General features: G+C 40.4%; 1 protein-coding gene across 1 annotated transcript; it reads right to left on the reverse strand.

The window, feature by feature from the left end:
- Positions 1–3,888: 3,888 nt before the first annotated feature.
- On the reverse strand, positions 3,889–26,590 carry Wee2 (WEE2 oocyte meiosis inhibiting kinase). Its single transcript, XM_021165612.2, has 11 exons — positions 26,267–26,590; positions 20,891–21,087; positions 17,947–17,998; positions 15,363–15,535; positions 13,587–13,705; positions 10,046–10,192; positions 9,127–9,234; positions 8,923–9,008; positions 7,891–8,061; positions 6,895–7,037; positions 3,889–5,380 (listed from the first exon to the last, which is right to left on the reverse strand). The coding sequence occupies exons 1-11, from the start codon at positions 26,588–26,590 to the stop codon at positions 5,233–5,235; spliced, it is 1,668 nt and encodes a 555-aa protein (XP_021021271.1). The 3' UTR covers positions 3,889–5,232.
- Positions 26,591–27,791: the final 1,201 nt, after the last annotated feature.

Raw genomic sequence — 27,791 nt, forward strand, 5'->3', positions numbered from 1 at the left:
GAACTAAAATCGACACAAGTCTCCTAATGCAGTAAGACTGAAGAATTAATTGCTGTCAAAACCTCGGTGATCTAGATATGTTAACATGTTAAGTCAAAAAATTCAAGAAATACGTGAGGAGCAAAATATTTAACATCTTTATTAAGTACCGGTCCCAAACTGTGCCTAAGGCACAAGAGAAATGCGCCCTTACGATGTGGTTGGGCAGTTAAGAACATATATCGCTTTTGCAGAGGATCCAAGTTTTGTTCTCAGGATCCACATGGGGCTGCTCAAAACCACATGTAACTCTTGTTCCAAAGGATCCAAAACTGGCTTCTGGCCTCCACGGACATCTGTATTAAGATGCACACACCCCATACAGATGTGCACATGTACACATTATTGTACAAATTAAAATAAGTATGTTTAAAAGTTAAAAAAAAAAAGAAATGCGCCCTTATATTATCTGTTTGTATATACTTTTTTTCCTAAAACATTAAAAGTTTATGAAATTCCAAAACATTTTGAAGAAGTGTTAAAAGTCAAAATGTTACTTTATTTTAAAGCAAAGTGTAATTAAGATTTTACTTTTATAGAAAGAAACTGATCAGTATTTTTAGATTTTTTTTTTCATTTTGTGTTTCAATTCTACATCTTTGGCAATTATTCTAGATGGAAAGGCTTTTAAAAAAAGAAAGAAAGAAAGAAAAAGAAAAAGAAAAGAAAAGACACTGTCTCGCAGTGTATCCCTGGCTGGCCTGAAACTTGAATCTCATGTAGACCAGACCAGGCTTGTCTCTAACTCCCAGAGATTCCCCTTGCTGCATCTACCTCCCTAGTGCTGTGATTAAAGGCATGTGCCATCACATCCAGCACTCAGTGACAGTCTTAAACAATCTCAAGTAACTTAAGCTTGTTGATCTTGTATTTGGTAATATCATGTTCATAGTAAAATTTCTTAGTTTTAACATTTCCAAAATACTGCATTGAGACATCTTTTCTTTTGATTGCTGACTTTCTTTTGCTCCTCTAAATCCTACATTGTTTACCCTAATCCTGGCCCTAGTGAAGTAACACAGGTATGAATCCTACAAAAAAAGGAACCCAAGGCAACAAGATGCAGTGGGACTCCAGTGTTAGACCGAAGGGAACTCCAAACCATTCAAACACACACACTGCCTCCTAAGGTCCATTCTTTCTAATTTTAGGAGGTGGGGGGATCTGAATTATTGTCTGGCTCACTAGTGACGTGTTTATAGATGTTTACTTCCCTGTACTTTCACCTTTACAAAGTTGATTTCCTGAAATAAGGAGGCACTGAATTGGACCTGGACACACACACACACCGTAATAAGAAGACATCCCACCTGCTACATTAGTTCAATGGTTTCCTCTTTACAAGCCCTACTTCTGCTTTGTAGACAAGGCAAAGGAAAAACAAAGTTGCTCCTTTTCCTCCAGAGAGAAATCCCCGCCTGCACCTTGCAAGCTTTGTTTCAATGGTCCTGGACTTGAACTGTGGAGTAAATCTTAACTCTGTTTCCCCATTGCAGACATCTATTGGCTCATGTATAGCCAGTTCCATTCTTCACTATCCCGTCAGTATTGCCTTTGTTCTATTTGAAGAATGTAGAGAAGGTTGGTTAAAGAAAAATATAGACATTTCCCTGAAACTTGAGAGCTCCCTGCCTTAACGTTTTATAAAGAACCCCTGAATGGGGAGTCTTGGCTGAGCCCTGTTGTCCACCCAGAAAGGAACTGGCACATTCTCCTTCCTTGGCTGGTTATCTGGAAGAAGCTGCAAGTCCTGCTCCTTCATGATTTTCCTTTTAACAAAGAAAACGGTGTTACAATGGATATGTACTTGTACAGTGTGAGGGAGAGACTGTAATTGCTTCTGGTAATGTTCCTTCTTAGTGCAACAGGCACTTCAGCCTCGGTCAGCTGTCTATATCCCCAGAACCTGAAATACAGCCCTGTACACACTTTAAAAATGTTCTCCTCAACTAGTTACTCCCTCCCCCTTTTGCATATTGTAATATAAATGACCATGAAGGTATGCCATCCCCATTGATTAGCTCCTAGTACACAAAGAGCCTGTTATGATCATACAGCTTACAGTGTACCTAAAAATTTCATGGGGGAACACAAAAACATGAGTGGAAATATGATTTCTGGCATATTCAAATTCAAGTAAGCCAAAATGTTGAGGAACCAAAAAAAAATTTTAACTGGGGGTAAAAAAAGGCTCAAAAGTTTTGTTAGAGATACAAGAATCTATAATATGCTCCAATGCCATTATTGGGAAACCCAGAACCCTTTCCATAGACAGAGAGAGAGGGGAAGACAAGGCATGTAGTGGTTTGAATGAGAAGGCCCCCAGAGACTCATATTTGGATGTTTAATGTTTACCAGGGAGTGGATCAGTTTGGGAGGAATCAGAAGGATTCAGAGATGTGATGGCTTCTTTGGGATACATGTGGTTTTCTTGGAAGAAATGTGTCACTTGGAATGGGCTTTGAGGTTTAAAACCCTCCATCAGGCCTAGTGTCTACCTGTGTGCTGCCTTCAGATCAGGATGGGAAGCTCTCAGCTACTGCTCCCAGAGCCACGCCCTCTGCTTCCCACCGTTCTGATAATGGACTAACCTCTAAAACTATAAGCAAGCCCTTAGGAAATGCTTTAAAAAAAAATTAGAGTTGGCCTCAGTCATGCTGTCTCCTTCCAGCAATAGAGCAGTGACTAAGGCAGAGCAGGAGAGAGAATGGCAGGAGGAGGGAGACTGACTGATGTGATCAAGTAGTTCACCTGTGGACACAGCCTTCCCAGTGAAAAGTGATGGCAGGCTGTGGCACCAGAGCTGCGCTCAGCTTGAATCTCTAATAGTAGTAGACTATGAAGAGACACCCTGCACATCACATCCTACACTCCCCTGACCCTGCTCAGAGCCAGAGCAGTTAGCACTCTCTCCCCTTGATGCCCGGGGGGAGGGTGGCAAATGTCAGCCTTGGGAACAGAGGAAAAGCAGCAAACCCTAGCTGTGGCCAGTTGTAAAACTACGCCAGCTTCTGATAGCACAAGTAACTTCTCCCAGGTCAAAAAGTCCCTTTCCAGCTGCACGGTTCTGCCATGCTGTCTGAACAAATGGACGGCATTCCTTTACCCTCTCCTTTCCAAGCCAAGGCTTGGAAACACTGCTTGTGTTTTTTTCCTTTATAAACCCCCTTCACTTAGACCTGGGGGTTCACTTTCTTTCCTGTTCCATCAAGAAGGTTGGTGGCCCAGCTCGAGCTTGAGTAAAGACCCTCATGCGATTACAGCGGGTTGTGATTCCTGGTGGTCTCTGTGGGGTTTTTATAATCTGGGAACAACAACTACAGATTTTAACCTTTCCAAACTGACTGAAGGAGAACCATATTACTATCTATACCCAGGAGTGCAAAGTACATTGTTACCTTTGGCTCTCTCTCTCTCTCTCTCTCTCTCTCTCTCTCTCTCTCTCTCTCTCTCTCTCTCGCTCTGTGTGTGTGTGTGTGTGTGTGTGTGTGTGTGTGCGTGTGTGTGTGTGTTAAAGTTCCAGCTATGGATGGCAATAATTTATCATAAAGAGAAAGTTTTGGAAATAGAAAATTGGTACAAAAAATAACAACAAACCCAACCAACCAGCACTACCACCTGTGAATAGTCCGTCCTAGAGTTTTACTGCTACAAACAGACACAATGGCCAAGGCAACTCTTACAAAGAGAATATTTGACTGGGGCTGGCTTACAGGTTCAGAGGTTCAGTCCATTATCATCAAGGTGGGAGCTTAGCAGCAACCGGACAGGCATGGTGTGGGAAGAGCTGAGAGTTTTATATCTTCATCTGAAAGCCTCTAGGAGAAGACTGGCTCCCATGTGGTTAGGAGGCTCTCATTGCCCACCCCTACCATGACACACTTCCTCCAACAAGGCCACACCTCCTAATAGTGCCACTCCCTGGGCCAAGCATATTCAAACCACCATGTAATCTAATCAAGTTTAGATCAATCTAATCTAATCTCACTTTCAAATCATTTTTCATAAAGCCTCACAGTGACTATGAGGAGATTATAGTCCTTCTACTATGCTAAGGGCTTAAAGGTTTTTTTGAAAGCAACTTTAGAAATACTTTGTGGTTAGTAGGGTATTTTCTTAATTTCTAATTAAAATTTTAACAGGTTGCCTTTATTAAGACTGTAAAAAGCATATATTTGTGACCAATATTTTATTGTCATTATAGATGTACCTGTGCCATTGGGTTTATGGTGTTAACACAAAGACATGCCACTAATGATCCCCATTTCCTCATAATTACAAGAAGCTCTAACGTTCAGTTCACATTCTTTGTACACAGAGCAAATAATGTTTTACCCATGCTTGTCTTTGGATAAGATAAAAATCTTTATTTACAATGATTTGGATTAAAATATGTTAAAAAGCACAGAAAACAAAAGGATGAGTTCTGGTGTTAAAAAAAAAATGAAGAGAACCAGATGATGATATGATGTTCAAAAACTGAAAAGCAATTGGAGTCAGCCATAGAGACCTAAGACGTGGGGAACACACGGGGAACAGGTACACCAACCTTCCTGGGTCCTCTGCCTCTGCTGATTATGTTTCACAAATTAATAAGCAGCTCAGGAATATCCAAATTATAGTCTTACTCTAGTTGTTTCACACAATGATAGTCTTTTATTTAATAATGCAAAATCAGAAAAGAGATTGCTTCCATTCAGAAAGTATAGTAGGCAAATTCTTTGCTCAAAGGAGCTGGTGATTGGAGGAGCAGACAGATCTTGGAAAGCACTCTGAAATACAGGCAACATTCTCTTGGAAGCTGACACTTAAAGCCATATTTTATCCCTTTTTATGTACAGGGAAAGTTCTTTGGACCCCAGTGAAGAATAAGTAAAGGCAGCTTCTTAATCCATAGGCCAAAGTAGCACATTTCTGCTTCTCCTTTCAGTTCAGAGCCAGGTTTTCTGATGATTCATTAGGAGTCTTTAGTAAGCAACTCTAGAAATACATCATTAGGGAAAAGAAGACTCCAGTACTTACGATACACAAGACCGTTGCTAAGGAGAAACCCTGGAAGCTCAGTGATCTTGCCTATAGATGCCACATCATGATGGCTTTTGAGATCTTTGTACATTCAAGCTGGTTTAGTTTTGTATCCTGTAAGCGTTTTCAAAAGGCTGTGTTGTGTAGCAAAAGGCCAGGAGTGAGTTCCTACACGGAGGATGTCCCACAGGTGAAGCTTGAGGGCGCCTTCCTCCTCCTTCCCACCAGTAGGTGTCTTGAGCCTTTGTAGATCTGATAATAACAATGGTGGATGTCTCTCTGAGGGGTCTGGATATGCCGAGCTTTTTTCAGTTCTCTGCAATCAACGGAGACAGGCATGGGTAAAGTCTTCCCTAGTGAGAGGGAGTATTTATAGTCATAGCTAATTTCTCTTGTTATTTCAGTTTTACAGGATCAAGCCTGAGCTGTATGCAGAATGGCACCATCAATTCTTATGATCTTTACTATCATTTAAAAGGTTGATACATGTATGGTTCATAAATCACCTTTAAAGTTAGAATTCTAGGTGAACAACTCTTTAGGCAAAATATAAGAACCATGGGGCAACAAACTACAGATCTTATTGAAACACAGTTACTCATTTGTATCTGCTATATACATATTACAAATATATATTCAGTGGTTGTTTTCATTCACCAGTGGCAGAGATGAATCAATTCAGCAGAAATCATAAATCCTTCAAAGCATGAACTACTAAATATCTAGTCCTTTATAGAGCAAGTTTACTACCCCTTGATCTAGACAACTTCAAGATGCCATTAGCCTCATCTATATGATGGGTGCCCATCAACTGTCATTTGTATTGAACAATGGCAGTCACTTGTAGCTCCAGCCTAGCCTCACAGAGTATGTACACATCTTCACGGACAATTTACATTCCTATGAGTGAATATATATATATATATATATATATATATATATGTGTGTGTGTGTGTGTGTGTGTGTGTGTGTGTTGTAGTTTATTACCTGAAACAAAGAAACTCAAAAAGAGCAAAAGAATATGAAGTGGTTTATTGGGAATAGCCAATTACTTCACTAAAGGCTGAGAGTCTCTGCAGCTCAAAATCAAAACATAAGTTTGGTGACTGTTCAGGTTTTCAAGCTAGTCCTTCTAGGATGGACTTTGTAGCTAAACAAAATTGAACATTTCAGCAAGTTTTAAGAAAGGACCATATTTCATTTCCTTTTATTTTCAATAGTGCACGTATACAAAAATAAACTAAGAATTCCTTCAAAAGCTTATGTAAAAATCATTGTCTGACCTCTTCCAACCACACCCACACTATTTCCCATTTGTCTAATGAAGAAATAAACAAATGAATACAAACCTACATCCAAGGGAGATGAATCAGATTGCCTTTTCTAGGGAAAACATATAATCCTCTAAGCATGTGAGCAGGATAGGATGCCTGCCTCCTGTCTCTGCAACTTGGTGCTTTCTGAAGTAGGTCTCCACTTACCAAAGTATCATAAAACAGATCTCTATTTAGCTAAGACTAGCTTAGGTGATCACCAGTTACTTTGATACCTGCTGTCCCTCAGAATCCAAGGACTTGCTTATTGCTGGTGTTGTATACCTCCCTTTTGCTTCCTTTGCATTACCTGGAATTCTTTCAAAGCTGTCCAATCACAGAGCTGCAGAATCCCATGCCAGAAATAAAGCACACTGCCAGGCTTCCTGTGGGCAAAGCCTATGTCTGATGATGTAGAATAAGCAATAAGCTTGACTCTATAAAGACACATTAGTCCAGTCAGACCACTGGGAGTGGTTCAAACAGATCCTTTTTTGACTCCAACAACCAACTGTACCTTTTCAGTATGGCTGTCTTGGATTTCTCCAAATTCAGTAGTTTCTGGAGTTCATCGGTCTTCTCCAAGAAAGGCCAGAGAATTCGACTTCTGGCCAGAGCTGCTGCAGATGGTCTCTCCTTTGGAGCTGGGTGGATCATGTTCTGAAGACAGAGTTAGGACCATTGAAGAAAACAGTTTTAATTCTGGAATTATCTTCCCATTCAAGGCCACTTCAGCTCAATATCTACCAGTAGGTTTTGTAAAACTGCTTGACCTCAGTGGAACATTGTTCTACCTTGAACAGAAAGTGGAACATGTCTGGTAACACTGGTTGTCTGTACCTATGACGTGGATTTCCACTACATTGTACTTTTGTTGTTGTTGTTGTTAATCTCTTAGTGACCATAAAATACTTAAAAGTCTCTTATGTGTTGCCTGAAGAGCCATTTGGCTTTCAACCTTTTAATTCAGTAGAAGATATACTCTTTCATCTACTTTCTCTGATGCTTCAATAACACTTGAGAAAAACTGTCCAAGTCTACCCAGCACGTCTCTACCATTTTCAGCTATGGGAAACGCTTGAGTAAATGCAGACTACCATTATTCTAACGCTAAGTTGCTTACACTTTTAAAGACACCCTTTAGGTGATTCTTTTAGAAAACTGTGTCATTGACGACAGTGCAGACTCTGAAGTTGGAGGGGAAAGACAAGGTTTGATTTAGAATGGCAAATTATTAACTGAATACAAGAGCTCCTCTGCTGCAGAAAGATGTGCCACCTGCTATTCTATGGGGTTATTAAGAAGAACAAATAAAAAGTGTTCACATCAGTGTATTATGGAAGTTAAGTTTTCCGAAGAAATTTCATTCTGTCTTATCTGAACTTCTACATCCTTCCTCCTCTCGTTCATGCACGATCCCAACCAAGTTCATATTTACCTAACCCCTTCCCCCCACCACCATGCCTGTCTTCACTGACATTTCATCTGCATTTCATCTCAGAAGATGTTTCACCTTGAGTAGACCATAAAAGTCATCTGAGAGCTCTTGGAAAATCTCTGGGAAGTTCCCTTTGCGGATATGATGCCACATGTCACCATTGATGGGCAATGATTCTGCTCCTGCAGCCACTGCAATTGTTAATCCTAAGGCAAATATGTCTGCTTTGGGAAGGTATTGGTAATTCTACAAAACAGAAGACAGGAAGACCAGTTAGTCTGCCAAAGATAGTGAGTCTAAAATGTGCTTGGCAGAGGTCTGAATCTTATGAGCCTATCGCTTTCAGCTGCTTCTGGACCTACAGTTATATTTACTGTAGTTGCTGGGTTATGCCTGAGAAGCTAAAGGAAACAAACAAACCTTAACAATATTTCTGTGCCCCAAGAGACCATGGCAGGATGTCTGCATCATTTTTTTCTGTCAGATTCTAAGAGGCATGAATATATAATTAGCTGATCACAAGAAAATACTTTTTTCCCTAAGTATTACCCAGAAAGAAGTTATAGTCTAGCTAGGTCAGACTTAACAGAAAGCCAAGATGATGGGAAGAGACTACCAGTCATTTTAGTGATAAGAGCTGGTGGGCTATCAGGAAGGTAACATGATAAAGACAAAGATGACCATGAAGAGATGGTTTCCTTCCTACTATGCAACCCACGAGGCTAAGAATTCTAAGAAATACTAGAAACAGTGAGGGATCTTTAGAAAGAACTATGTAAATATTGATTCATTGTTGATGAAGACAGCATTCCTATGCATTTTGGGAATTTCATTACTGTGTTTGGTCTGAATGTAAATGAGACTTCGATTTGAGTTACAAATGCATACTCTTCATTTGGGGCACCATGAGCCTTCATTTGAGAGTAAAAACAGTTGAATTAATTATAGAATTCATTGAACAGCTGTAGCACCAGCTACTTGGGAAGCTAAGATAAGGGGACAACAGATTTGCAGCAGCCATATTGAATAACACAGCAAGATTCTCTCTCAAAAAAAAATTAAAATTAAAAAGCAAGCCCACCCTCACCCTGTTTCCCTAATTTATACCTCTTGCAAGATCTCATTAGCCAGGAAACGAGTATCTCCTTCTTCCACTTTAGGTTTGCTGATTGATGTCGCGTGGCCCAGGTCACCTTTTAAAAGAGAGAGAAAGGGTGTTTTTACGAATATGTCTTTCTTGGAGTTGGAGTAAATATAGTTATCAGTTTATTGATAAAGTGATATACTGATGGAATAGAAAAGAAGACTCACCAATTTTATACATCACACTGGCATTGAGAAACCAGTCAGCTTCACTTTCAGCCTCGTCTGGGCCTACAGGAGAGTCACTCTGCATCTTATGACAAATGAAGATGTTACCTCAAAAAATATAGAGTACACATAAGGAATGATTCCTGGGCTCCCACCCCATAAAGCAGCCTTTCATGGCCATGACATTCCAGCTTCTCTCCTTTGGTATGGTTGCAAAATAACTACTAACCTTTTAATTTTATTTTTTTTTCTACATGGTCTCCCTCCTTCCCTTTCTCCCTCCCTCCTTCCTGTTCCCTCTCTCCCTCTCCATCTGTCTTTGTCTCACTGTGTACTTCTGAGGAGCCTGAAACTCATAATGTAGATGGTCTTGAACACACAAAAACTGTTCTGCATCTACCTCTTGGGTACACATACCCAGCTCTGTAACTTCTTACATTGGATCAAAACAGCCAGTAATGGATTAACATGTGTTTAAGATGAACCACCCTCATACAATCCCCATCCTCTGGAGAGCATGGTTACATGCTGACTCAAAATAAACAAAACCCACAAAATAATAACTTCTCCTTAGGTTTCATAAGTGATAAACACACTCACTCTGTTCACCCTGCGCACAGATGACTTAGAAAAGCACAGTACTAGTTACAACACAATCAGAATATGGCCAACATGTGGTAAATTAAATGTCTAGTTTAATACTTTTGCTCTACATGAAAAATTGTCTTTTTTTCCCCTTGTATACCCTAGCTCAAGGAGATAACAATTAAAGATACTTGAATTTGTTATGAAAAGAAATGGAAGAAAGTGATTCTTATAGACAGTACTGTCTTTGAGATTGAAGGTATACAGGGGTGGATTTTCAGGATGGTCTATAAAAGACAAAATATGGCAGGAATATAGATGGAAAAATACTAACTGGGTTTGATGTCCAGGTGTACCATGCCAGAGTTGTGGATGTACTTAAGTCCCAAGGAAATCTGTAGAAGGATGTCTTTGAGTTTGGGCTCTTGGAAGTGATTATTGGACGCAGTGTTTTCAGATATAGCAGCTTGCAGGCTCCCACCTGGGGAGAAATTGTGGATACCACCACAATAGATAAACAAAACAAGTGTGAAAATGCACAGGAAATGATTATCAGAGACTTGAACACATCCAATTTGTTAAGGGTCAGGGCAGAGCATTCAATATCAGCCCTACAATGAAGCCATAGATGCTGTGATTTCAGGAATTTGAAAGCAAAATACAATTATAGTTTCTCAGTATGTGGCCCTACTGCCTCAGGTATGTGATTACCTAACATTTTAAGAATTTTACTTAATTATTAACCACATGACAATCAAGCCAACTTGGGTAGTTTTTAGATTCATAATCAATCCTATGTCAATGTCAGACTAATAATTATAGAACATTAGTAACTTCAGTGTGACCCTTATTTCATTAATGATAGATCATAAAATTAGAAATGTAAAGGTTGACTCAGAAATTTTAAAAGCTCTTATTATGCCTGAATCCTCTATTTTCACACTGTCTGTAGACTGTCTTGATTTATCTTTGTCATCAGTATAAAACTGAAGTTCTGAGTTCACGCCATGCCTGGGCTTAAACACCCACACTCAGGTGTTAGAATGTTTCTCAATACTTCTTTTCATTCAAGTTCACTGACAAGGTCTCAAAATTTGAGTCTGTACCTGGTTTAACAGAAAGATCTAAAATAATAAAGTCTGAAAGACGTCTGTACTTAGAAAAAAAAAGTGTCCCTGCAAACCTTAAAGGCCAGTTTGTCATGCTAAAATATTCACATTCTGTAAGAAAATTCCACTTCCTTGTAAGGAAAGCAAACATTTTCAATTTTGTTTTAAAAATAGAAAGGAAGTGCCTGTGGAACTGGATCTGTAGGTGAAGCTACTACAGATCAACAAAGAGGAGGGGGCTCCATCCCAGGAAAACTCTCCAGGCTGCACCCAGCCAGGGTACTCCTAAGAGGCAAGAGCCACATCTAATGCTCGCTTCTCTTCTGAAAGAACCGGTGTATAGGCCGTAGGTTTCCGAGTTGGATGTTTACCCTGGCAACAGGGAAATGAGTAAGCAAGGACCTCTGTCAGAACACGGTCCAAGACAAATCCTGTGAGAATTGTGAGTGCGTCTGATGTGTCACATTATTTAAATAAGTAGAATCAGAGGTTGGCTTTATGGAATTTCAATGGCAGAAGATACCAGGGATACAAATATTGTCATTACAGAGAGAAAAATAGTCTGACCCAGAATCAGTTGAACTCCTGGGGGCTGTTGAATCTATTGGAGACCTTTTAGTTGTCTAGACTGATCCTGAAGTGCCTCTCAAGGCATTTTGACAAAGATCAGGAAAAAGAGGACATCTGATTGGCTCAGGCTGAAGAGGGACAACAGGGGAAATTATATGGCAGTGGGTCTCTAGTAATAGGCATCTAATATACATTTGTAAGACTCTAAATCACACGACTACCTCACAACTGTACAGGCCCCAGTCTGGCTGCATTGGTGGGCTAGGAGATGAGTGTGGGAAGCCCTGGGATGAAAAGATGGAAATAAGAAGGAAGGAAACTTCGGGGGTGAAGCTGAGGAGGGAAGAAGAATGAGGACTTGGACAGGCTCCACATGTAAGAATTAAATTTCGAAATCAGTTACACATCAATGAGTGAGCACTCTGTGAGGGCAATGGGCCAGGATGATGAAGCAAGAATTCCCTGCAACCTGTAACCTACCACATCTAGTCTGACAACACTGACTGGACTTTAAAGTCCTGGATAGTATCCCTACCTTTTATCTTGCTGATAATATTTCCTACTATGGGAATTGCTACATAGTGGTTTTCCTACTTTGTCAGGTCAGAGCACTCTCCGTACTTTACCTTTAGCCTGCCTGATGCCCCATCAATTGGATGTCTTCCCTCTGATTTCCTGAACTATAGTAATTCTTCTGCAAATCTAATTCAAGTCTTGCCTTCTTTATGAAATTTGGGGCTACTCTATTTTTATTAGCATATGCTAATATTTGGCAAATGTTATTGTTAGATGCCAAATCAATTCTGTAATAAATACTACCATCCATTTATGTACTAATTTTGAGTGACATTCCAGTAATTAATTATATAGCTGGTGAACATCAGAGTTGGGCTATAAAACCAGGTCTTTCCAGTTTTAATAACTAGGCCCCTTTGAGTACCCCATCATATTTCTCTGACTGCTTCCTTATCTATGATTGTACCAGATAGCTTTGCACCAGATTTCTGTTATGTAGTTCTTCTAACAGAAAGAGTAGAGCAAGGCACTTTGAAGGACATATCCATCTATTTCTCTAGCTAGAGTTTAGTAGACTATCAGCTATAGAGAGGTATTCAAATGCCCAAATGAAGTAAAGGATGATTATAATAAGAACAATTTCCTTGTCTTTCTGGTTTTGAAATTCTTAGAGCTTTTCATTTGGCTCTGCATCATATTAACATTTTACTTTGTGAGTTAATTTTTTCTATTTCATACTTTGTGCTAGTAGCAAGACTAAATCATGGAAATCAAACCAATTTTCCTCCTAGAAAAAGGAGTTGGAAAGGAAAGATGATTAAGAAAGGTCTCAATCATACGTACAAAGGACTCCACCTCCCAGAGGACTATTAGAACAAAAGGAGAGGGTGGCGTGGGTTTAGAGGGAAGATAAAAAGAACTAGAGGTTAAGGCCAAAGGGAAATGTTAGCTACAAGGAAACAGTAAGAGAAGTGCCACAGTGCTGTCTTGTATGGGTGCATGCCATTCCCTGACCTTTCATGACATTAGTTACCGCCTACCAGTTCATCCACTCATTCCTTAACGGAGAAGCTCTGTCACGGGTCACTACATGCCAAAGCCAGGCTGGACCACTCTATGAGGGCCTGTGGGTTTGCACCAAAAGTACTGGAAGGCACACTACACTATTAGAGACAGTAAGGATGGCTCTGGGGAGGAGGATTTTCAAATATTCTCCAATCAGAATATGTATTGTTACCCCTAAAATCAGTGCAGATATTACTCAATTTATTAGAAACAAAACAAACAAATAAACAAAAAAAACCTACCGAGTTTGGTCACAGCACCCACCTCATACCTGTGGTGAGGACAATTAGGCTCAAAGATCTGAAGCAGCAAGAGACATGAAGGACCCCTTTACTCAGAAGTCCATAGTAAAATAGGCAGAATTGGCAGTTTTTACCAAACCAACTATAACTAGAAACCTTTATTCCAACCTGGGTATCCCTAAGTGGCTTTTATATCAGCTACACTAGCTTTGTATAACACACACTCAACTACTCTTCAATTCCATTCTTAATCTCTGCTTCCAGGCACAAACATGTTCAGTAGGACTTATATGTAAAACCTTAAACTGTCAGGAGGCACATTTATATCTGAAGATTTAAAAAGTTCATCCTTTGTATGAGTCCACATACTTACCATTGCAGTATTCATTTTGAATGACCACATGATCGTTTTCTATCCATGATGAATAGTAGCGTACCACATGGGGATGATGGCCAAGCACTGCATGAGCATAAACTTCATGCAAATCCAATCTCCCAGGGGACAGAAAAGCATTTGGAAAATTAATTGAAATAATATACATTAAAATGTTTTCTTAAAAGGGAAACATGAGAGGCATTACAAATAAAATATTTTTCTAGGGCCTGTTGCATGCTTAGTATTTTATCTATTCAGTCTTTATAGATTCTTGAAAGATACATTGGAAAATATGGTGAGAGTGACTGGCCCAAGGTGAAACTGGTAATAGTAGCTCTAAGAACAGAACCTTGGTCAACCTGGTACCAAAGTCCATGTTTTATACATTGAACATGGCATATATAGTGGTGCTTCGTGTGCTTACTGTCTCAATAGCACATATGCTTTAGGTCTTATACTACTGTAAAACAGTGAAAAGGCCTTAATAGGTATAACAAGAAAGCCATCACACACTTGATTGTGGATATTTGTATGGGCCTATATTCTCTCTAAAGGCTACATAGTCATTATAGTATTATTAACTCAATCAGATGAGGTCATGGGGAAAGTTTTGGGAAGGAGATGCATTGTGCAAAAGAAAAGCAAACTCTGTTCTTGATTGATATCAATATAAAAACAAAAAGACTGTAATTTCTGGCTTTCACATGGTCAGTATAAATGAAAGGAGTTCACGAAAGCATTGATTCAATCAGAAAATGCTGGTTTTCCTAATGATCAAGGGGGAACTGGACAGTTAGTTCTAGATGTTAGATATAAACATTACTAATAGCTTTTCCTTTGCATACAGTATCAATCTTTACTAATGAATTAATTAGTAGTACATGTTCTGGTTAGTTTTATTGTCAACTTGATTCAAACTGGAGCCACGTAGGAAGAGGAAATGTCAAGTGAGGGATTGTGTAAATCGGATGGGCCTATAGCCATGTCTACAAGAGATTGTCTTGCTTAATATTTGGTGTGAGAGTGCCCAGCCCAGTGTAGGAGGTTCCAACTTTAGACAAGCGTAAGAAGCAGGCTCAGCATGAGCTAGGGAGCAGGCCAGTAAGCAGTGTCCCTCTATAGTTTTTGTCTCTGTTCCTATTTGAGTTCCTGCCCTGACTTCCTTTCCACAATGGACTGGGACCAGGAAGCAAAACATTAAATAAACCCTTTTCTCCTCAAGTAGCTTTTTATCACAGTTGCAGAGAGTAAGCTAAAAGGGTACAAAACAGAGTTAAAAGACTTGAGAGGATTTCCTGCCGACAATATTTCAGATGAACTTAAATAGGTACCAGGAGACCATTCCATAATTCAATTCATTAGAATGGCAGTAAGACCAGTAGACAGAAAAGCCAAGAAATTAAAACAGCAGCAGCATGCTGGTTGGGTAGTACATGCTTTTAATGCCAGTGGAGACAAACAGATCTCTGAGGTCAAGGCCAACCTGCTTTACTAGCGGGTTCTAGGCTAGCAAAAGTTACATGGTGAGACCCTATAACTACAAACAACAACATGATCTGAAATCATCATGTTCTCTCTTAGGAAATGCAATTGGTGTTCTGGACAACTTGGTAAAGCTATGAATATAAAATGACAGCCAATGGTAAGGATACATTTAAAAACAAGCAAATGGTGTGTATTCATTGATACTGGTGTTCTTTTAAAAACTACTTGGAGAATCAATAAATTACCAAATCCAAGCCTGTTCATCCAATACTTTTCAAAGGTACTCACTCATTTGACAATCCTGAAAAGGACTTTGCAGAGCGCTTTATTGCATAAATGCATCCATCCAGCCTCTTAATGCACTTGTAGACTGTCCCAAATTCTCCAACCCCAATTTTTTCTACCTCGAAGAATTCTTTTTCATAGCGGGAAGCCATATTAGTTTCTTGTAGAATACTTCTCTAAAATATTTAAAGAGAAGAGAGAGAATAACTCTTCCTATATACTGTGAGCAATAAAATAGAGCTATATTGCATTTCCTAAATTGCTTTTTAAAATGTGAGGAAAGGCAATGGGTTCATAGCAGAAGAGTTTTCCAATGGCTGGCCATACATATGTCCTTTGTAGCCTTACTTACAAGTCAGTGCTGCCCCTGATCACTTTTTTTTTTTTTTAATGTTCTTTCCTCCATCTGGTCAGACTGTTCTGATGGGGGAGACCCATCACCTTCTGAAACTCAAGCTTCTGAAAGCCAGAGCTACTGTCCTCAGCTAGAGGACTAACAAGAAACAGGTGAAGCATGTTCCAAGGCCTGAATGCTGTATTTGCACCTCGTGTTGAGTAGATTTTCTTATTTCAATTTGTTTTCACAGACGTCTTATTCTGGGAAACAAAATTGTTGAATGAATTAATCCGTCACATGAGCTCAGAAATAACTCCCCCTAGTGGCCAGCTGGTAGTGTCGGCTAGTAAATCAACTCAGGAAAATCACTCAACGCAGCGGTTTCTGTTTATAACATGAAATTCATAGCAATGACTCCTCAAGTACATTAATATGTCACAATATACAGCATTTTTATAACATATCATTGTATTTGTGTTTATGTATGTTGATATGTGTTATATATATCAATATATCACAGTTATCGTAGTATAATGTCAACACTTGGGAATTTTACAGTCTATTATTATGATCAAAATATCTATAACTATACATAAATTTAAGATGATTTATCTCTTCAGTGTCATCTTTTTTTAATGTCCCAATTACCAAGAATGATTTTCATCTAACTTTAGCAAATTAAAAAGAAAGAAAGAAAGAAAAGAAAGAACACAGCTATTCCTAGATGATTTTTACATGCAATTCCAATCAGTCCTTATCAGCAAGACCTGTAATTTTCTTTGCCCTTAAGCAATCCTAATCTCTGATTCTTCCATATTGGGATTTGCCTCCACTACCAACTCTCTTTCCAACTATTCTAGTAATAACACTTTTGCAAAATGATCCACAGAATTAAAACCCTAGTTGTTTGCTGTGAGAGAGTTAAACTCTCTGAAAACAGACGCAAAGCCTTCTTAGCAATTGAGTGCTCTGGCCACCCTCTTTTTAGCTCAAACATGCTAGCCCTCTTCCAGCCACTCACCCACCCAACCCACCCTCTCACCCAGACCCCATCCCCCTGTTTTTAGAGAATTATACACTAGTTCTTTTCTTTGCCTAGTATTATCTGTACACATACATCTGTTCTATTTTGCTTTCTTTTTAAAAAAATTTTACTAGATATTTTCTTTATATACATTTCAAATTTCAAATGCTATCCCGAAAGTTCCCTATACCCTCCCCCTGCCCTGCTCTCCTACCCACCCACTCCCACTTCTTGGCCCTGGCATTCCCCTGTACTGCGGCATATAAAGTTTGCAATACCAAAGGGCTTCTCTTCCCAGTGGTGGCCAACTACGCCATCTTCTGCTACATATGCAGCTAGAGACACGAGCTCTGGGGGTACTGGTTAGTTCATATTGTTGTTCCACCTATAGGGCTGCAGACCCCTTCAGCTCCTTGGGTGCTTTCTCTATCTTCTCCATTGGGGGCCCTGTGTTCCATCTTATAGATGACTGTGAGCATCCACTTCTGTATTTGCTAGGCACTGGCATAGCCTCATACAAGACAGTTATAACAGGGTCCCTTCATCAAAATCTTGCTGGCATATGCAATAGTGTCTGGGTTTGGTGGCTGATTATAGGATGGATCCCCAGGTGGGGTAATCTCTGGATAGTCCATCCTTTTTGTCTTAGCTACAAACTTTGTCTCTGCAACTCCTTTCATGAGTATTTTGTTCTCTATTCTAAGGAGGGACAAAGTATCCACCCATTGGTCTTCCCTCTTCTTGATTTTCTTGTGTTTTACAAATTGTATCTTGGGTGTTCTATGTTTCTTGGATAATATCCACTTATCAGTGAGTGCATATCTAATGACTTCTTTTGTTATTGGGTTACCTCACTTAGGATAATATTCTCCAGATCCATCCATTTGTCCAAGAATTTCATAAATTCATTGTTTTTAATACCTGAGTAGTACTCCATTGTGTAAATGTACCACATTTTCTGTATCCATTCTTCTGTTGAGGGACATCTGGGTTCTTTCCAGCTTCTGGCTATTCTATTTTGCTTTCTATAGGGATTGTTTACCACCCTTGTTGATCTTAAATCTATGCATCCATTCAACACACCACACGTAAGGACATGCAGATTCACATATGGAAAGGGGTAGGAAGCAGAGAGATAGAGAGCAAGAGAAACAGCAGAGAGAGGCAGGCAGAATGAATAGAATGAGATGTCTGTTGTAACAGTTGGACCAAGAGACCACGCTCACCTTAGCAGGCAGCCACTGTACTGATTTGCTTTCCTCTTCTCCAGTTTCCTCACTAAAAAAGAAAAAGGGTAGAGCAAGGGTGATTGGAAATTAATTGACACTGAGGCTGGTGTGATACATTCTGCTGATGTAAGCAAATAATTCCTTCCCTCTCCACTTTACATTAGGGAATAGAAATAATGCAGGATAAGAATGGGGCATCAGGAGACACCATGAACTGCACCTAGGTATGTGGGTATCTCGTGAGGGGAAAGGCTCCAGAAGACAATATGTAAGCTAAGACCCAAGAAGGAATGGGAACTGAATGAGGAAAGAAATGGAGATTTCAGGCAAGTAGATGACCCATATTAAGACAGTGGTTCTCAGCCTTCCTGACGCTGTGACTTTTAACACAGTTCCTCATGCTGTGGTGACCCTCAACCATAAAATCATTTTCTTTTAAAAAAAAAAACCTGGGGCTGGTGAGATGGCTCAGCAGGTAAGAGCATTGACTGCTCTTCCCAAGGTCCTGAGTTCAAATCCCAGCAACCACATGGTGGTTCACAACCACCCATAAATAAGATCTGATGCCCTCTTCTGGTATGTCTGAAGACAGCTACAGTGTACTTATGTATAATAATAAATAAATCTTTGAGCCTGAGCAAGCGGGGCCCAACAACCACATGAAGGCTCACAAACATCTGTACAGCTACAGTGTACTCATACATAAAATAAAGTAAATAAATCTTTAAAAAAAACCTGATTTGTTTTATTTATATGTATGAATATTTTGCCTGAATATGTTTGTGTACCACATGATTTCCTGGTACTCGTTAGGCCAGAAGAGGATGTTGGATACCCTGACACTGAAGTTTCTGATGGTTTTGTGAGCTACCATGCAGGTCCTGGGAATGGAACCCCAGGTCTTCTGCAAGAGCAGCAAGCGCTCTTAATCTCAGAGCCATTTCTCCAGCTCTCATAAAAATTATTTTAATGGCTACTCCATAACTTTAATTTTTATACTATTATGAATCATAATGTAAATATCTGATATGAAAGATATCTGTTATGTGATCCCTATGAAAGGGTCATATGACCCACAAGTTGAGAACCCCTGTGCTAAGAACTGGAAACAAAGCTGGGCGTAGTGGTGCACACCTTTAATCCTAGCACTTGGGATTTCTGAGTTCGAGGCCAGCCTTGTCTACAAAGTGAGTTCCAGGACAGCCAGGGCTATATGGAGAAACCCTGTCTCAAAAAACAAAACAAACAAAAAACCCAAACAAACAAGGGAGAAAACAGAAGAGACGGTAGGTGCTGTTATCCTCCAAAAGGAACCAGCCAAAGCTGAGATGTGAAACCATACTGTGTTCCTCAATTCACAAAAAAACTTGGATTTGAAACCAAGTCTGACCTCAAGCCATTTTTTGATTTATAGCCACAATATGCTCTCCTGTTAACACTGGCCTCCCTAGAACCCAACTTTGAATTCAGTACGCAGACAGAAATTGAGTATAGCAGAAATAAATTTGCCCAAGAGGTTTCCAATTATTTTATAATAAGAAATGATTGACAAACATTCTCCTTTGTGTGAGTCATTTTCTGGGTCTTTAGAGAAGATTTCAGTGGGCACACCAGACAGTTTTCTTTTAGAGGAGTACAGGGGAGAAACTCATGACTGTGAGCGTCCACTTCTGTGTTTGCCAGGCACTGGCATTACCCTGATACTTCTTAAAGTGACAACACAGTGAAGATGGGAGGTTATCCTGTCCTGAGCACTAAATGGTGCCACTGCAGTATCTCTTCATTAATCCAAATTATCTATCTTTTCCTGCTGCCTCCACTGAGCTGAGTGGGTAGTAATATTGCAAAGGTTTATAAAGATGCCTAACAAGTGAAACACCAATAGGATTCTTAGTAGCCAAAGTAGATTGGATAGGCTTGTGTTTAGGTATTGAATGCTTATATGGAGCAAAACCTTGTCTGGCCATAAAGCTTTATAGTACATAGCCACACATTCCAAAGAAACAGCACAGTACATTAAATGCTCTGCAAAGCTCAGACAGTGAGCTGTGCATTTATTTTGCTGAGTATGTATGAACATAAATGGCTTCCCTATTTTAGAACTGTTTCCATTGTGTAAAACAAAATGTCAAAGTAAACCAGTAAAGAAATAATCCACAAATTGGGACAGAAAAGTTAGATGACTCAGTAGGCCAAGGCACTTGCCAACAAGCCTGTGGATCTGGGTTCAAGCCCTGGGATCCACATGGTAGACGAATAGGAACGGTTCCCCTAAGTTGTCCCCTAACCTCCAGTCATGTGCCAGGGACTGTGCATTTACACACACACACACACACACAAAGGAACACAGTAAAGAGAGATACAGAGGGAGAAATGTAACAAAGGTAGTTAATGCCACCAGGTAACACAAGCAACCCTTATTTAGGTGACTTTTACCATTCTGTGGCAATTGGGGGAAATAGGGTGCTTTGACTTTTCTTTTTTTCTTTTTTTTAAGTGCCTTTGAAAGCAAGCAGCACTATCTTTGCCCCCTCTTCATTCCATTTTCTATCACCTACAGAAAAGTTCAAACGACCACCCTGTAGCTCCCAATATCACCAGGTATCACAGGCCAAATTCAAAGCTGCAATATACCGTTTAAAATACGAATGCCTTTGCTAGTCTCATTGTAACTAAAAGAAATCCATGGACTTTGGTCTCTAGCACATTCAGCTGTCTACTGAAAGTCAGATCTATTTCTTGTTCTGCCAAACTCCTATCCAAAAGCTCCTTGCAGTGCACATCAGAATAGAAAGGTGCCAGAGTCCTGTGTGCACACTGTTGTAGGGATGAGGGGCTTGTACTTCAGCTTCATTCAAGTGGAGTTCTTACTCCTAACCTTACTCTTAACTAAGCACTTGCCCAAAGGAGTTCTCAGAAATTGAGAGAACTGTACACTTACAGATAGTCTCTGGTCTTCCTCTTGCCCTTTGATTGAAGGAGTAATTTTCTGTAGGTCTCCGGAGTGAACGGATTGATATTGACCAGAGACAAAGAGGTCTTCTCATCCATAAGGGGAGCAGGTGTGAGCCTCATATGTCTAGAGCTTCGGGAGGAGAGCTTCTCTAGCAGAGAAATCTCTGGCTGACCCAGCAAATTCTAGGTGAGGATGACAAACAGCAAGTCAGAATAGGGCTTTAAGAAGTAAAAGGAAGTTTCACATCAACTAGCTAGTTCATATGTGGACCAACAGATGCCATTGCTAAAAGACTGTGTGGCTCAATGAGAACTAGTTGCACCATACCTAGTGCTCTTATTTTACCCATACAGAATTCTAGACTCATTCTTGAATCCACACAAGAATCAGTGCTTTTGTTAAGCTCCACCCCTTCTTCCAAGCAGTTTTCCCAATTGTGAAACCAATTCTAAGTCCTAGCTTTCAAAAATGAGGACATTGCATCTAGGTGGACAAAAATGATTCTGTAGATGCCCCCATCCTCCTGTTCTTAGATATTCTCTCTCTGTCTCAATAGTAATCCCAGTGTTTGTACCTACGTGATGACAGGTGCTTGATTAGATACTGATGGGTACAATGGATACAGTCTGGCTCTTAATGAGCACACCATTTGTCAATCAGTGCATCAGTGTGTTTGAATTAATAACTTTGTAAGAGCTATATTTCATAGACTTTCTAAACATGAAAATCAGAGCTCTCAAATTTACTCAAAACACCACATAAAATGAGAAGAACCCCATGAAGGGAAATAAGGATTTAAAAATAATAGTCTACATATATACATTCCTAAATATATAAATACAGCATGCCCAGTCCTATAATGTTACTAGTATGTAGTATATGATTTTAGGTTGACCACTTGGTATTCCCTGGGGTACACCATATCTTTTCAGCATCTTTTAGTTGCCTGTAGTTCTTTGCCTACGGTAAGGAAAAATGGGGTCAGAAGCCATTAATTTGAGAGAGAGCAAGGGGCAGGAGAGGGAGGTGCAGAGGTGGTGGGGTGGAGGAATGGGAAAGGGAAACAATGTAACCATGTTAAACTTTTAATCAAAGAAAAATGATTATAAAAATAAACAAAGAAAGAAATAGGTCATTCTCTATTAAAACAGTGGCCCCAGGAACCAAAGGGTAGACGTAGAAATGAAAGAGCAGAAGAATTACAAAGAGTTTTAACTAAATGCAGCCCAACCATCAGCATTTTACAGAGCTATAACTTAATATAAACGATCATGTCTGTGTAGCATGAGTGGCAGACATAGTTGCAGATGTTTAAAAGCACAAGGTCTCTCATCCCTTAGACTATATATTCTAGAGTAGTTCAATGGTATTCTAGGGTGGTTCAGCTCAGTAGAGGAGTTCAAGTATATTAGCCCCAAGAATGGGTAAATATGCCAGGAAATAGAAGAAAACCACTCCATGTATCCATGCAGATGATAAAGCCCTCCAAAACTGTTTTACACTAGGCTGAGTGGATCATTAAACAACCATAGCTCTAAAAATGATATAGTCTAAAATAATCATGCAAGATTTCAGGGCTTTGATGTGGCTATAACCAGCCACCAATATATCCTACAATGAAGACTTACTAATCCAACTGAATCTAGACTTAACCAGGGTTTAACCAACTGCCAAGTTCAAAGACAAAGTATTCTGAAAGATCAGGATCCCTTAGACCTAAGTGTCAGGATCTGGAGAAGCACCCATGCTGTAGTTCTGCAAGCACACAGTAGCAAACATATGGTCAAGATGGAACTTTACAGTATGTTCATTGTGCTTGGGGTTGCTATTAAGGAACCCTACCATTTTGATGGGCTCTGCCTATGACTTTTCACTGTAAAATCAGAAGCCAAACCATCATCTGACTCATTAAGTAATGTGAGTCTTCAAACTGTTAGATTTAATGTTTACTAAATGATTGAGATGAGCAGAAATGAACAATGCTGTGGAGCATACAAATTTGCATATGTTTTATAGGTGAAGAAAATATGCTATTAGCATAGTCAAGGACTTTATATAGAGGTCTGGCATTTCTCTTAGAGTTCAGAGTGAATAATCCCAGGACTGTGTTCAAAACCCACAGTGACAAAGTTATTGTTTTCTGGTGAGTTTATCATGGAAAAGGACTGTGGTTTTAAAATAAGCAAAAACTATAGTACATAATGATGTGTCTCCATTACCAGTATGATTTTGGGAAAAAAACTCAGGGTTATACTCGACCATTAGATCAAGAAATGTTGTTTTCTAATGCCAAGTAAAATGAATCCTTCACACATGACCTGGAGGGTGTAGTTCTGCATATCTGTAGTGCTGCAAAGAATTCTTTTGCCATATTTTAAGAAAAAATAAAAAGAGCCTATGAAATTTTCAGATAAAAACATGGGAAATTTCATATCATGGCAGATGTCAGCCAATGGGATTTGTAATCTCCTCTTGTGATATAGTGGAAGGTACTGTTAATATCCGTTATGAAAAAAAGCTTTGCTTGGAAGTACAGCAGACTAAAAAGCAGTAGAAAGGAGTGTAGATGAATGCCTAGTGAAAACTCTGGATGGATGACTAAGGGAGATGTGGGGGCAGCTCCTTGACTTCCGAAGATAGTAAGAAGGCAGCCTCCTATCAAGATGGAGTTATATTATTTGGAATTTGCTAACTCAGAGATCAAATAAGTGTTGGAATCTAGAATCTATAACGTTGCAATACTGTCTAAAGATGGTTTTCTAGTATTCAGTGATTCTTGTTTGCACCTCTTGGAAAAAAGCTGCAAGAAGCCAACTTTCCTTTCCTGTGCATCAGCAGCAATGTCTTCAGCAAAGCTCCACTAGCTGCCACCCTGATCTGTCACCATGGTCTGCTCTCATCCTGGTTCAAATGTATCATTGTGGAGTAGGGATTTTTCCCTGTTGTATTTCCACCTACCTCTCCATGCTCTCTTCTCTACCTGTTCCTCATCTTGGCATAATTGAAGATCTCTAACTATAGCAACTCTCTTCTCATACCAGTACTCGAAACACGTGACCTAATCCCCACCAATGCCTTCACTGGTTTCCTAAATGCCACAGATGGCCAAAAGGGGATCCTGGCTTCAGTTGTTTTCCCTTTGTCCTACTTAGCCATTTATTTATTCGACTTATTCCCCCAAACTTGCATATCCTCAGTGTCTCCCATCTTAATTCAAGATTCCACCTATTCAATCAAGCAAGAAGGCTCACCATCATCTTAGATCTCTCTTTTCTCTGCTACACCTCCATCAAGTTATTGCTAGTTCCCAAACATCTCTCAACCTGAGGCCTGTTCACCCCTCTCCTCATTCAGGCCTTTTTCTGCTCCCAACAAAATCCTTGTGAGTACTCCTCCATATCAAAACTTTTTTCTGGTCTAGTCCACTCTGTACATAAAACCCTGACTTTTTAAAAATATCCCTTCTCAAAGCCATTGAATGGTTAATTCAACACTTTCAAACTAGAAGGTTCTTTCCTGCCTACCCTGCCTCTCTTTTACAGAGACTTCTGCTCCACTAAATATAACACAGCTTCCCTTCATGGATGTCTCGTCCTTTGAGGGTCTCCTTCCCTTCTTTACTTGCCTAACTCCAGTTCATACTTAAGTATTTTCTCAGCTAGTACTTCCTTTAACAAACCTTCCCCACTGTTGTGAAATTTAATTCCCAGTTACTGTTCCCCATACCCTGCTATTCTTCCACATCGCATTATCTCAGCATTTATTACTGCTTTGGTTGATTTCTAATTGGGGGCACTTGCTGAGGAAATTAAATGATGTCTTCTAGCAGAGGGTCTGCTAACACAGAGCATGTTGTGGATGATGTTATGAATGAAATGCATATGCAAGCATATCACATGTCCTGCCTGCATACTTCCACTCAAAGCCCATTCTCCATCATCTATCAACATTCTGCCAACTCTCATTGCTGTTTACTTGCTCCCTCACCTTTCCATCTTTCCTCATCATCCCACTGAGTCAGTCTGCACAGAAAACTTTCAAATACCACCCTGCCCATCTCCTGATAAACTGTAAACTGATTGGAAACGGAGATTGTGTCCTGTGTTAATAACCCACAGTGGATTCTTAAGAAGGAGGAGGAGGGGGAAGAGAAAGAAGAGGAAGAAGAGGAGGAAGGAGAAGGGGGTTAATCATTTGGTTGGTATTAGAACACTGAAATACCTTCTGATGGACACCAAAACCTCTTCATCTATAGTTCAGACAAGAAGCCTAGGATTCCCTGTCAGACATACTATGGCTCTCAGCAGGCACTCCAGAGCCCTGCTGACAGAGACTGTCTGTGGGCAGGATCACACATATTATAATGATCTTAAGCACCTCAAGCTGAGCTGGCAGAGAGTTGAGCTACTATTCACCCTAGGGAACCATACACCATGGCATCAGAATCTGCTACATGGAGCCATCCCCAAGCCTTGGCCTCAATAAACGAGCAATGCAGTGCAGCATAAGTAAAGTAATATGTGAACTATAAGCAACCAGTGCTTAATTGCTGACACTTTAAATTCTTTTTAAAAAAGATTTATTTATTTATTATATATAAGTACACTGTAGCTGTCTTCAGACACACCAGAAGAGGGCATCAGATCTTATTACAGATGATTGTGAGCCACCATGTGGTTGCTGGGATTTGAACTCAGGACTTCTGGAAGAGCAGTCAGTGCTCTTAACCACTGAGCCATCTCTCCAGCCCCCTCTTTAAATTCTTAAAGAAGTGCTGCTTTGTTTAAGTATATTAGAGGTGCCAGTACTGCACTTGGCCAAAAGCAGAGGGGACTCTGTGCTGGGGAGAACAGCAACAGCAGATATGAGTGTGTGCTGATGGTGATCATTTCTATTAGAAAATATTAGTAAACAATTACCCAGAAACACAGCCACCTAGCATAATGGAAAGGAAAGTAGACTGAATAAAAAAGATTAGGTATCTGGTCTTTTCCCTAACAGTAGCTGAGGTCAGACTCATGGAAATTGGTTTTCTTATAAGCAAAGTACACAGGATGCCTGGACTTCTGCATTTCTTGAAGTTCCAATATACTTTAAGATCTTTTCAACTAAGATATATGTGCAGCCAATACCAAATAGTTACTGGTTGAGGGAAACAAGCAGGTAGACACTTCGTTCTGTTTCATCATGACTTTAAACTAGCCTTCATTTCCACTAACAAATAGGGAATTGAAGATATATCTAGTCTGTAAGGCAAGTTCATTGCATATATGTAAATGACAAAACCCTCTTCTCCCATCAGCTGACCCTTAGGAGAACAGATCCCAGAGACCTGGTCCCTCCTCTCCAGGGTTTACTCACTTTGGGAGTGGAGAAGTTGGTAGGGACTGGCAGCTTGCTCTTGCTGTATAATATTGGTGTCTCTGGGCATTTGGGAAGGCCTGAAACTGATTTCCAAAGATCAGGACCTGGACTTTCCTTGTCTCTGCTCAGAGAAGTATGAAGTTCATCTCTGGTAGGAGGCATCGGACCCTCCAACTCCTCACTTTCTTCCCTCCCAGGCTTTTGGTTCTGGGCCCCTCCGATGTCTTGTGCAGTCATCTGCCCTTCACTCTCAGTATCTTCTTCACAAAAGGAGAAGTTTAATTTCTTGTTCAGTCCCTGGTCAGTCTCTGTGTCAGCCATCTCAGTGCAGACAAGGAGGTCTCGGAGTGGAAAACACTATAAATCTATAGAGGTAAGGAGAAGAAGAAGAAGAAAAAAACCAAAAACCCAACCAGTTGCACAATGTCTGCTTGCCCTCCCCTCTACCCACCAACAGCTGTGAGACAGGCTGTGGATTTTTTCCCCTTAAGTACCATACTTCTAAGGCCTCAGCATATCCTTATTTCCATTCTGATTAAGGAAATCTCCAGCAACTCTCCAAGCAATTATATCCAGGCCCTCTAAGAACTCTCCTGATGTCCCACAGAGTCTCCCAGTGGCCAATCGCTGTGACACACTACTAAGATGGTTGGCTTCCTTTAATTTACGAAAAGTGTCCATTAGCCAATTGGGAAGCAAGTTCATTATCAGCAGGAAATTATTTTCTACCCTTTCACATCTGTGGTGCATATGCACAATCTGTCCTCCGTCATGCCACACCTACCTCTCAGCTAATAGCAGCATGCCAGTAGTATTTAGCAGTGCTTACTGAGTCTTAGACTTACAACTGCTTCCCCTTCATCTTCCATTCTCCCTCTCCCCACTGGTCCCTTCACAGCCGTTCCCACTTCTTCCCATCTCTAGCAGGAACTCATGGAGAGAGCAACCTAAATGAAAACCGAGGAGTGAGAAATCCTAGCCTCAGCTAAAGGCTTCCTCCTGAGGCAGCGCTTTGGCAGGTGGCCCACTAATGACCTTTCCTTTGTCTTCCTCGCCCCCACCCCCTCACACTGTTCCAGGTACTTGAACAGGCAGTGAGCGGAATAACCCTCTCCGAATGTGAAAACTCAGTGCCCACCTTTATCAGAGGCTCAGCATTCCACGGGTGGCCATAAAAAAACCATCCAAGGGAAAGGAAGGCACAGGTTACCAACAAAGAAGTCACCGTCAGCTGAGTTTCTGAGCCCAGGAGCAGGTTCTTGGTTACAAGCCAGTGAACCAGGTGATCTGATCCCTTCCCCACAGCCTCCGAGTAGGTCAGTTCTCCCTTCCTCGTGTCACATCACTTGCCACTTCTTCTCCGGGCCAGCCGGTTGTTGGCCTTGCTCCCAACAGAATAGAGTCTGACATAAAACACCAAGTGTATCCTGGACCTGGAGGCGGGGCTTAGCTAGCGCTGATTGGGTGGGTGCTTCCCAGGTAAATCAGATGATCATTGCTTACCACTGTGCCCCGCCTTTCC

Source organism: Mus caroli, unplaced genomic scaffold (assembly GCF_978045245.1).
Source record: "Mus caroli unplaced genomic scaffold, Mus_caroli_1 scaffold_7, whole genome shotgun sequence".
NCBI classification, from domain to species: domain Eukaryota; kingdom Metazoa; phylum Chordata; class Mammalia; order Rodentia; family Muridae; genus Mus; species Mus caroli.

Excerpts from the sequence above, each read along its gene's own strand:
- Wee2 (XM_021165612.2), bottom strand. The coding sequence starts at position 26,590 with ATGGCTGACACAGAGACTGACCAGGGACTGAACAAGAAATTAAACTTC. Across the intron at positions 17,999-20,890 it reads AGGAAGACCAGAGACTATCT|TGAGGAAACTGGAGAAGAGG; the intron begins GTAAGTGTACAG and ends TTTCTTTTTTAG. Across the intron at positions 8,062-8,922 it reads CTAATGAGATCTTGCAAGAG|AATTACCAATACCTTCCCAA; the intron begins GTATAAATTAGG and ends TCTGTTTTGTAG.